The sequence below is a fragment of the Protobothrops mucrosquamatus genome, unplaced genomic scaffold (assembly GCF_001527695.2).
Source record: "Protobothrops mucrosquamatus isolate PMUCROS unplaced genomic scaffold, P.Mucros_1.0 scaffold_269, whole genome shotgun sequence".
NCBI classification, from domain to species: domain Eukaryota; kingdom Metazoa; phylum Chordata; class Lepidosauria; order Squamata; family Viperidae; genus Protobothrops; species Protobothrops mucrosquamatus.
The window spans coordinates 70,268-82,112 of record NW_015386345.1 but is presented as its reverse complement, the minus strand read 5'-3'; the positions used below and the strand labels follow the sequence as shown (position 1 = coordinate 82,112).

The 11,845-nt window shown below is 42.1% G+C and overlaps 1 protein-coding gene across 2 annotated transcripts in view; it reads left to right on the top strand.

The window, feature by feature from the left end:
• PDE8A (phosphodiesterase 8A) overlaps window positions 1-11,845 on the top strand; it is a 31,580-nt gene that overhangs the window by 14,148 nt on the left and 5,587 nt on the right. For both annotated transcript variants that reach the window (XM_015831623.2, XM_015831624.1), the window contains 10 exons: window positions 223-311; window positions 427-478; window positions 1,276-1,318; window positions 3,262-3,339; window positions 4,416-4,486; window positions 4,807-4,971; window positions 6,262-6,310; window positions 7,232-7,367; window positions 7,526-7,724; window positions 9,983-10,200. In XM_015831623.2, the coding sequence (XP_015687109.1) occupies window positions 223-311; window positions 427-478; window positions 1,276-1,318; window positions 3,262-3,339; window positions 4,416-4,486; window positions 4,807-4,971; window positions 6,262-6,310; window positions 7,232-7,367; window positions 7,526-7,724; window positions 9,983-10,200 (1,100 nt within the window). The remainder of the gene's footprint in view (window positions 1-222; window positions 312-426; window positions 479-1,275; window positions 1,319-3,261; window positions 3,340-4,415; window positions 4,487-4,806; window positions 4,972-6,261; window positions 6,311-7,231; window positions 7,368-7,525; window positions 7,725-9,982; window positions 10,201-11,845) is intronic.

Below are 11,845 nucleotides of genomic sequence, written 5' to 3'. Positions count from 1 at the left end.
AAGCAACAGAAAAAGTCCAACAGCAGTGCAGTAGGAGGTTATAGCAGATGGTACAACATTGTGCCCGACGCCAGGAAAGGGTAGAGTTAGTTTGCTAACCCTCACAAAGCAGTGCTTTCCTTTAAGCAACCATCCAAGATCAGTGCAAGCCAACGAGTCAGAGATCTGCTTTGAGGATGGGTCATCTTTTAAGGTAGAACATTCCTCTTTCTCTGTCTACAGGAATGGCAAGGAACTTACTATACCAAAAAGAAAAATGGCGAGAGCATACAACAAAATGTGAAGATCATACCTGTCATTGGACAGGGAGGGTAAGTCTTGTTGTTGTGCCGTCAAGGTTTAGCTGTCAGCAAATGACCACTGGAGTCATTAACAAGTTGGAGACCAACATTGTTCTCATTCCATTCTTTTGTTTCATTCCTGCAGAAAAATTAGACACTATGTGTCACTTAGTAGACCGTGCGACGACAATAATAAGGTAAGGTAAGGGATGGTGATGATGATGATGATGATGATGATGATGATGATGATGATAATAATAATAATAATAATAATAATAATAATAATAATAATAATAATAATATAAAAATAGGAAAAAAGTCTGGTTCATTATTATTGCAATGCCAGGTGATGCACGAATTGAAGAGAAACAGGCAGAAAAAAATAACAAAAAATTATGATTTGCAAATTGAGGTTGAGTAACTATGGAGGAAGAAATCATAGTAATAGAACAGGGGTGTTAAACTGCCGGCCCACGGGCCGGATGTGTCATGGCAAAATCACGCCCACCCCATTGCCGGCAATGGAAAAAAAAGTCGTGATACGTCACGACACGTCACGTGATGTTGCGAGTTTGACACCCCTGTAATAGAAGCTCAGTACTCAAAGGGCTGCCTAGATACATGGAGATTTTGAACTTATTAAACCAGAATATCCTGACTTTGCAAAAAAAAACCAAAAAAAAACCACCCTACTCGGAACTGCCTATATACCTAAATGCTAGCTTAATAGCTCTTAGGTCCTTGGTTAGGACTTGAACTGTTAAGTTTTTACCAGCCCCAGACTGTGAATCAAATTGAAGATTAAATCTTAAATAGGAATAATAATAAAACATAATGGATTGATTTATTTAATTAACTCAGTTTCAAAGCTACTCAACTCCTCAACAACCGGTTGGTGCCTTACAATTAAAAATAAAATAAAATTGTAATTCCGGGGTGATTCATACAACTTGGATTAATTGTATTTTTTTTTTTTGCTCCGATTCGTTCATAGGCGGAAAAAATCTGCGAACGGGTTCAAGCCGAGTCCCAGACAGGTATAATGTTGCAAGTCCACAAAATTGGTTGCGTTTCCATAATTGCTTTGTTATCCTCTCTTAATAGACTCAATGTGGGTTTTTTTTTCTCTCTTAAAAAAAAAAGGGTGTTTTCTAGGCATATTTTGGAAGAGCCAAATTAGAGATACTAACAGTGAAAACCTTAATGCAAATTACTCCCAATTATGCAGGATTCTGTGGTTGCAGGAATTTTAGCTTGTTGGCTGAACTGAGCTTACCTTTGCATTAATGTGTAAAGTAATGGATTTGTTTGGGCCCGACAAATTGTGTTAGCACAGCCGTGGTTTGAAAACTCAAGCTTTCGATGCACGGACTGTAGGAATTGTAGCAAGGAGACTGAAGCAGAGATGATAACTGCTCAAGAAAAGCAATAATATTTGCCCAGCAATAAAATGCTATCCTAGGGGGGGGGGAGACTAAATAAGTACAAATAATGGCAGCTGTGTTTGAAAACTGATAGGAATAGAAGAAACCTTGACTCTTTAATGTGTACATTAGGTAGGACTCCAATTTAGCTTACTCCCCCTGTAATAATCATGGATAAAATTTCAATAACTTAGATTTAATATATCAAAGGGCAGAAGTTGAATTGTACCCTGGCTAGAAATAGAACTTGCGAAGGGCATGTTTGTTTGGCTGCTGCTATGACAGGCCGTAGATACTGTGTTTAGTATTCGTAAGGTAGGACTTAGCGGGTCAGGCAAAATCTAATTTCATTAATCTGGTCCATTTGGGGGAATAAAGTTGGGCTCGGTAAGGTTTGTTCTCTTCGAATCTGAAGAGAAAAAAAACAACAAAGCTAATCACTGGTCCGTTCAGAAGTTGGATGGGGTGGGACATTTTTTGTGATTATAGGAAAAGTTGCATGGGGAGAAACAGCCTCTGGATGGAGAATAGAAGCTGGAAGGGACCTTGGAGGTCTTCTAGTCCAGCCCCCCGCTCAAGGAGAAACTATACCATCTCAGACAAGTGACTGTCCAGTCTCTTCTTAAAAAATCTTTCCAGTGATGGAGCGCCCACAATTTCTGGAGGCAACTTCCCTTCCACTGGTTAATTGTCCTCACTGTCAGGAACTTCTTTACTTTTTGGAAAAGAAAAAGGTACAAATTTTGTTCCTGTTAGTTTGTTCCAGCATAAAAAGGAACAACAAAATGTAGGTGGTCCTTGATTTACAACCTTTCACTCAGTGACTGTTTGAAGGCACAATGGCACTGAAAAAAGTGACTTTCAGCCAGTCCTCGGACTTACACCCATCACCACATCCCTACAGTCATGCGGTCAAAATTTGGGTGCTTTGTAAACAGCAGGTATACAACGGTTGCATTGTTCTAGAGCAGGGGTAGGCAACCTTGGCTCTTTTATGACTCGTGGACTTCAACTCCCAGAATTCCTGAGCCAGCCATGCTGAGGGGAAAGGGAGAGGTTTCCAAGCTGAGCCATGCTGGCTCAGGAATTCTGGGAGTTGAAGTCCAAGAGTCATAAAAGAGCCAAGGTTGCCTACCCCTGTTCTAGAGCCATAGGATCACCATTTGCGATCTTCCCAGCTGATTCCTGACAAGAAAGTCAGTGAGGGAAGCTTGATTCTCATAATGACCACGTGATCCATTTAGCAACTGCAGTGGTTTGTTTAACAGCAATGTCAAAAAAAAGACTGTAAATTCAGGTGCGATTCGTTTAACCACCACTTTGCTTAACAACAGTGGTCATAAGTTGAGGACTTCCTGCAGCAGACTTATTTCATGTTCTTAGTTCAAGGCTGAATTAATCTTACCATCGGGACAGAACCAAGTAGAACCGCTTCCAGTCACCAATTTGGGGCCAACAGAACAAGTTTCAGGAGCGATCAACCATGAATTCCTGCCTCTTCCGAAGAGACTGTTCTTTCTCACAGTAGCGATGGTCTAATTTCTTTGTTTTTACAGATATCCAGACCTGCAGACACAAAGACAGGAGAAAAGGCTCTCTCGACGTCCGATCCACTACCTCTCGAGGCAGTGATGGTATATGATTAGCTTTTTTTTGTGTAAAATTACCTTTTTTAATTACCTTCTCAATAATCAGTACCCTTGGGTCTCCTGCTTCTTTCGAAATCCATGACACACACTTGCCTTCATTTGGGGGAAAATTTTTTTTGCAGTGACAAAGATGTAAACTTTGGGTGTGTGCATGCTGTTCCCCCAGCTGCTGTTTTTATAATGCAGTCAGACTCAGCTGGTGAAAGTTGGATGTGCACAAGATCAGGCAGAGCCTGGGGGTGGAGTCAAAGGAGGAATCAGCCTGGAATCATTACATTCCCACAAGCGGTCTAAACCTTGAATTCCATTGATCCTTATCTAGTACCAATTTAGTTGTCATGGTTCCGACAGAGGAAACTCTTCAAAGAACTTCGAGGCATTGTTTACCTTAAAGAATCTTTATTTGAGAAGCATAGTGTCGGCACTAACACAGTTGAAGCCAAAAACTGAATTCCCCTCCCCTGAGCACATAGTATCAAAGCACAATTCCCTCCTCCAATTAACAGTCACAAATCACATTCTCCAATTAGTTTGAAATGCAGGCTTTCCCTCCAGTTCTCCAACCCGCCAATTCTTATCATCTCTTATTTCAATAACCTTGGTTCACACACTAGGTCCAGTATTGTTATGTCTAGCTAAACTCTCATGCACATTCCTTGGTTCACACACCAGGTCCAGTATTGTTATGTCTAGCTAAACTCTCATGCACATTCCTTCCCCCAGCATCATCTCACTCTAACTCCAAGAGTAAAACATAAGAAGAAAATGGTTGCATCTCCAACTGTTGTCAAAGCGAAACATCCGATGTTAGCAGCGTTGACATCAGTGCTGACCATTAGTTGCCTAAATTCTTCGGTCTAGGCATGAGCAATAAATCAGTTTAACTGGAAGCTATCACCTGATCCTGATTCTTCGCCCCTGGACAGGATGCTTGCTGGCTTTACGTTGCAATGTAAAATATTTTAGTGAGCAGAAAACTCTAATATTCAGTAAGAACAACAACAGTTTGGAGAAGCTGATGCCACCAACTCATGGGCCCCTTCATTTTTTTCCTTGCACAGGAAGTTCTCAGAGGAGGCACTCGTCCATGGCCCGCATACATTCCATGACAATCGAGGCACCTATAACCAAGGTAAGGCACTCCTGTGTGAGGTCACTTCAGTCTGTTGGAAATTCTGCTTTCTCCTGCTGCAAAACTCCCATGTCTTTGCCTGGTGTTGCTCTCAGACCAACTGGATATCTTTGCTGTCTTGAGTTATTTGTAAAAATAGTAAAAGCCTGGATATGAATGAATGAATGAATGAATGAATGAATGAATGAATGAATGAATGAATGAATGAATGATACTCAGCCAATTTAGATGACCCATCCTTTTGAAAGATAAATGATTTCAGGGAAAATGTACTCCCTTTAGGTAAATATAGGGTTATTTCTTTTCTTTTCCCTGTTTAGGTAATCAATATTATCAACGCTGCTCAAGAAAGCAGTCCCATGCCAGTGGCCGAAGCGTTGGATAGAGTCCTGGAGATCTTGAGGACTACTGAGTTGTATTCTCCGCAGCTTGGCACAAAAGATGAAGATCCCCACACAAGTGACCTTGTCGGTGGCTTGATGACGGTAATTAAAATCAAAATATTTGATGGAACGGCTGATGGCAATCCGAATCTGCTCACCGCAGCTATCTTGCAACGATAGCGAATCCCCGACCTATCGCTTCTGTGCAAGCTGCCAGTCTGCAAATATATTGACAAGAGTTTCTTGCGGCTTCCATTGATCAGCCAAACTGGTTTTAGATGGAAAATCAGCTCAGCCTTCAGCTGGATAAATTGCTGGGCTAAAACCAGTTTACAAACATCTTGCTGATAAAGCCCAGCCTATTTTAAATTGATGAGTGGCTTGCCTGTTCAGCAGAAAGACCTGCTTATTGTTTTTTTGTTTTTTTAAAAAAAAGCTTTTACAAAACTCTTAGTTTGAAGATGCATACAGTTCAATTTGCTTTTAAATTTATGGATGGCTTCTTGACCAAGACACCGGAGGCTTTTATCAGAGTCACATCGTAGGGGAGACGAGCGACATGGTAATTTAATCAATAAATAAGCACAAAATACAGTAAGCAGCCGAAACAAAGGAAAAATCTTATCGATTTCCAATCTGGAGTGTTAGAAAGGCAATCTCTTGCTCGGAACCACCCCTGATTTTGCCTCTCTTCTTTTCAATAGATAAAATTGGACCGTGCAGGTTTGTTTAGCCAAGGAACTCAATAAATGGAATTCTGCTACCTAGAAAGCTCCAGAATTCCTCATCCAAGTTCCTCATGGATAAGGACAGTGGAAGTTGGATTTCTCTACATTTGATGGGTACCAGATGGTGAACATTGCCCTAGATCTTATAGCCACCTACTTTACTGGGCCTTCCACATGCCATTTTGAAGGCCAATTAAGTGATAATTAGCATAGGAGCGGTGTGGTGGCTAGAGGTGGAGCTCCCACCTCACCATCAGGAGGCTATGAGTTCGATCCCAGGTAGCAGCAGATATTCTCTCTCTGGGCGCAAATGACTAATTGCTATGAACACTGCATAGGCATTAGGAAGGGCATCTGGCCAGTAAATGCTCAGCTCTATCCAGTCGCCCCAAGTCCACTCCAATGCAAAGGAATTCCAGGGTCTTTAAAAGGAAAAAAAAAGTGATAATGAGCATACTTCTTTTAGGATCAGCGATAATAGAATTTGCTTTGCTCCAACCAACTGAGAGTCTGCTTCTTGCTTCTAGACTAGATGGAGATGGATAGAGGGTTCAAACAACATTTTCTGATTTATATTCCCCTTGTGCCATTACATGTCCCCAAAGAGCACATTTAAGAAGGGTCTTTATTTCATTCTACATTCTTTTTCAACTTTATTCAATAGGATGGACTACGAAGATTATCGGGGAATGAATACATATTATCTGCAAAGCGTAAGTACTGCTCTTTACCATACTTGAAAGGTGTGATCTTCCGCAATTTCATTCTGGGGATAGCACAGCCAAAACATTATCTTGAAGAGAGACAAACAAAGAAGCAATGTGCAGGGTTGTGTAATTACTGCTGTATCACCAGACCCTTGTTAGTCAAGCTAAATATGCCATCTTAAAGAGGCATATAGTTTTGGAAAGGTATCTTGTTTGCTAAGAGGCTTAAAGTTTCGTCAATATTTTGAAGATAGCAGGCCAGCTTACAGACCTAATAGACAAAACAGAAGGAGGAGGAAAAAGAGAATATTGAGATTAGTTCTTGAGGCTAAAGCAAAGCCGTTTGGTCTAGAAAGTGGTCTCCAGTTTTTCAGTGTTTATAAGTGTTTGGAAGAAAAGTCTTTATCATGGTTCAGTCCAAGCCAGAGATAAACAACACGGTGACTGCTTTAGAAAGAAGTTGCAGTTTATTGAAAAGGAGAGCCAGACAGAAAGATGGCTCTGGAAGAAAAGAAAGCGAGCACATGTAGGGAGCGGGTTTTATACCCTCTGGAGCCTTTTGTTTGGAGTTGCTTCCTGTGGCATGAACTTTGACCTGAGTCTGAGTGTGCCTTTCTGGTATTCTGATGGTGATGGGTTAATCCTATTATGTCCAAAGGTTCCTTCCTTCCTTCCTTCCTTCCTTCCTTCCTTCCTTCCTTCCTTCCTTCCTTCCTTCCTTCCTTCCTTCCATTCCATTCCATTCCTATTCCTATTCCTATTCCTATTCCTATTCCTATTCCTATTCCTATTCCTATTCCTATTCTTATTCTTATTCTTATTCTTATTCTTATTCTTATTCTTATTCTTCTTTCCTGGCTCTGTTTTCTCATTCGAGTTCCAGGTATGCCTGTAATACTTTCGCCCCAATGTCTTTGTTTTTTTTAGAAACCCATCAAGTACCGGGCAGTTTGATCTCACCCATCTCCCTGAACGACATCCCGCCCAGCATAGCTCAAGCAATGGAAAATGAAGAATATTGGGATTTTAATATTTTTGAATTGGAGGCTGCAACTCATAAAAGGTTTGTAGGAGAAGCAAAGAAAAACACAGGAGTAGCAGCACTCTGGGAGAGATTGGTCTCCTGGGCAAAGGCTCGTATTTCTCTTGCTGTTTATTTTGCTTTTGGTGCAAAGTAAGAATAGGGGAAATTGAAGTACCCTTTTTTTCCCCTCCTTCCAGGCCTTTAGTTTATCTTGGCCTCAAACTCTTTGCCCGCTTTCGGATCTGTGAGTTTCTCGGTTGCTCTGAGTCTACTCTGAGGTCTTGGTTGCAAGTCATAGAAGCCAATTATCACTTATCCAACTCTTACCACAATTCAACCCACTCGGCGGACGTGCTGCACGCCACGGCCTACTTCCTTTCTAAAGAAAGAGTGAAGGTAAGTCTGGGAAAGAGCAAAAATAAGTCTTAAGGGGCTGCCACAAAGAAGAGGGAGGTCAGCCTTTCTCCAGAGCAGGCAGGAAAAGAAGGCAGGACAAGAAGCAACGGATGGAAACTCATCAAGGAGAGAAACAACCTAAAACTAAGGAGAAACTTCCTGACAGTGAGAACAATTAACCAGTGGAACAACCTGCCTCCAGAAGCGGTGAATGCTCCAACACTGGAAGGTTTTAAGGAGAGACTGGGCAGCCATTTGTCTGAAATGGTATAGGGTTTCCTGCCTGAGCAGGGGGTTGGATTAGATGACCTCCAAGGTCCCTTCCAACTGTTATTCTGTAATTCTGGTAGCTTAGGAAAAGAAACTTGGAAACAACCTTAGCTGATTATTGCCTCCTCTGGCCTTGGGTTGCCTACCTGAATAAGAAAACCCAAAGTCCCTTCCAAAGCTGTTTCCCATCATTTGCAATCAGTTGCTTCTATCTGCAGATATTTGGGGTTTTAACTGCAGGCAGAAGGCGGATTCTCTGCTAGTAAGCTTCAGATCATCTTGGATCTGTAATATCAACACTTCCTAAGCCCGGAGAACCCCAAAGAAAGTACAGTATGTATAGAGCGCTTGGGCTATTACTGTTCCAAGAGATCATTAATCAGCTCTGTGTATATATTCAAGCAAGATCTGAGGTTTGTGTAAGCATCGTGTTCCAAGGAAACTGCTCGGGTGGCCTAAGAAACGCAATTTTTGCTTTTTTTTTTTTTTAAAAAAAAGGAAGCTTCCACTGAGTTTGTTCCTTGCATCAGGAACGGACCATCCGCAAGTATAACTTATGGGAAGCAGCGATGAATGGAATCTCAAAGTTCAACGTACCGTGTCTTCTTCCAGGGTGCTCCATCTCGTTCTCTGCTCCTTTTCCCAACCCTCCAATTTTCCATCTGCCAGATAGCATTTTGTGGCTGTTGCTGATTTCTCGTTGAGCTATTTTAGAAATTTTTCCTCCCTATTACTAAGTTGTTCCCCACCGCTGTCTTTAAGATTGTTTACACTTCTGGATCCTTTGGCATTCAGGCATCTTGTCCGTGAACCTCAGGGTTCTATATGAGGTCCATGTGAGGAATTTATTTATTTATTTGCTTGTTTGTTTATTTTGTGTAGTGTATGACATCTACAGAGGTCATGCGATCACTGATACATAACACTAATAAAAGACATTATGTGTACAAATATATATATATATAACATTACCAGCCTATCCATATATGTAAAATGTGTGGACAATACAGTAGAGGAGAAAAAAAATAGGGTAAAGCCATGATAAGATCGCCTTATTTATGATGCCATAGAATTGCAATAGGTTCCATGTTATACAGGTAGCCCTTGACTTACAGCCTTTCAATTAGTGACTGTTTGAAATGACCACAGCACTGGTGTGATCCGTTTTCACACTTATGTCCATCGCTACATCCCCATAGTCATGTGATCAAAATCCAAGTGCTTGGCAACTGACTCCTATTTATGACGGTGTCCTGGGGTCATGTAGGTCCCCCTCCAACACTGGAAGTTTTTAAGAAGAGACTGGACAGCCATTTGTCTGAAATGGTATAGGGTTTCCTGCCTGAGCAGGGGGTTGGACTAGATGACCTCCAAGGTCCCTTCCAACTTTATTATTATTATTATTATAAAGTCAATGGGGAAGCCAGGTTTACTTAACAACTGTGTTATTAACTTAACAACTGCTCGTAAAACAGGAGAAAACTCAGTTGAATAGGTGTGTATGATTATGCATGCAGTTTTTAAAGTTATAATAGTTTGGGGTCTCTACTCAGTACAAATAAGCATACAGAATGCTTTAAAAAAAATCCGTGTACAAAATACCGAGCATGTCAACTCTCCCCAACTCTCAATCATAACGAATATAAAAGGACGACTAGCATCAACCATTATAAAGAAAGCCAGTTCGGTGAGGTGACCAAGGTGCTGGCCTAGAAACCAAGTTTCTGTTGCTATCTCATGTAGCAACAGAAACTTGGGGCTCAGATGCAGTCATAAGTCAAGGACTACCTGTAGTTCAATATCTAAGGAAGCCAACCATCTCACCGCTTTTGGTGTGACTCCGATGAGACCACCCCAGGCGCCTTGACATTTCCCGAGGGGAGATTCTCGAACTACTGTACAACTGTTACAGCATCCATCTTTGCAACATTGAGCTGAGTCTCTCTCTTCCTGAGCCTCTCCCAGCCTCTTCCTCTTATTCTTCTCAGCAAACCTTGGATCCCATTGATGAAGTTGCTGCGTTGATAGCTGCCACTGTCCACGATGTGGATCACCCTGGGCGAACCAACTCTTTCCTGTGCAACGCAGGAAGCGAACTGGCCATTTTGTACAACGACACGGCCGTGTTGGAAAGCCACCACGCAGCCCTGGCCTTCCAAATCACCACCAGGGATGATAAATGCAACATTTTTAAAAACATGGAGAGGTAGGTTTCCAAAATACCGCGATTCTTTAAAACTGGACTGCCGGCGTAGGTTTTCAAAAGGATTTGCTTTGACTGCATGATGATATAATGTGGAGGGGTAGGGGAATGAGTATTTCGAGGGGAAAGATGTAATGCAGGGCTTTTCAACCAGTGGTACGGGTACTACCTGTGGTACATTGGCATCTGGCAGATGGTATGTGAGCATCCTAGAAAAGTGGTAGCGGGGGAGGGGAATGAGCTGAACCGGTGGCAGCACCTCACAAGCCTGAGCGAGAGACGGCTGGAGCTGCAGGGCTGTCAGGGCTCAGTGGAAGCGCCAGGATCAGCGCCAGGCTCCAGCTGGAACTTGGTGCTGATCCTGGTACTTCTGCTGAGCCCAGAAGAAGCGCCGATCAGCTGGAATGTTGCAGCATCTCCAGGATCTTGTGATTTACATTCAAATGCTTGGCAACTGATTCATATTTATGACGGTCACAGTGTCCCAGGATCATGTGAAGTGACCAAAACCTGCTGCAACCACCCAGCAGACGGGGGGGGGGGAATAAAAGCCAAACACACCCCACCCCCGCTGCCAATCCTCAACAGAAATGCTCACAGCATCGCCGGGTGGGCAGGCAGGTGTCTTGCTCGGCTGTGGCTTGGGGGTCACTTTTTTCAGTGCCATTGTAACTTCGAATAGTCACTAAGCAAACTGTTGTAAGTCGAGGACTACCTGTACTTTATCACTTTTTTACTTTTTTTTTTTTTTTTGGTCATCATGTTTTTGACATTTTGCTAGGCGACTGGTGGTACTCAGATATTGCCATATCCTAAAAGTGGTACCGTGGGTGAAAAGGTTGAAAAGCCCTGATGTAATGAATGTGGGTTATTTCATACATGTAGTTAGAATAATGCAAAGGATGGATTTTTTTAAAAAAAATTCAATGTAAAAAGAAATATTGCAGAGGGATATCAGACACTCTAGTTTAATGAAAATAAGGACTATGGGTGACATGATAGCAGACTTCCAATATCTAAGGGGGTTGTCACAAAGAAGGGGGAGTCAAGCTATTCTCCAAGGCGCCTGAAGGCAGGACAAGAAGCAACAGATGGAAACTAATCAAGAAGAGAACCAACCTAGAACTAAGGAGGAATTTCCTGACAGTGAGAACAATTAACCAGTGGAACGACTTGCCTCCAGAAGTTGTGAATGCTCCAACACTGGAAGTTTTTAAGAAAAGATTGGACAACCATTTGTGTGAAATGGTATAGGGTTTCCTGTTTGAGCAGGGGGCTGGACTAGAAGATCTCCAAGGTCCTTCCAATCTTGATATTCTGTTGAATTGTCTTCTTTCCAAGAATTAAGGCAGGGAAATGTTTTCATTGGAGATCTGTGAAAGGATTGTGTCCATGAAGGGGGAGATGTGTGGTGACTACACTGAAGGAGCAGTTTCCCAGGAACTGGGAACGTGAAGTGTTAATACCACTTTACAATGCCTTGGTAAGGCCACACTTGGAATACTGCATCCAGTTTTGGTCACCGCGATGTAAAAAAGATGTTGAGACTTTAGAAAGAGTACAGAGAAGAGCAACAAAGATGATTAGGGGACTGGAGGCTAGAGCATATAGGGAACGGCTGCTGGAGTTGGGTATGTCTAGTTTGATG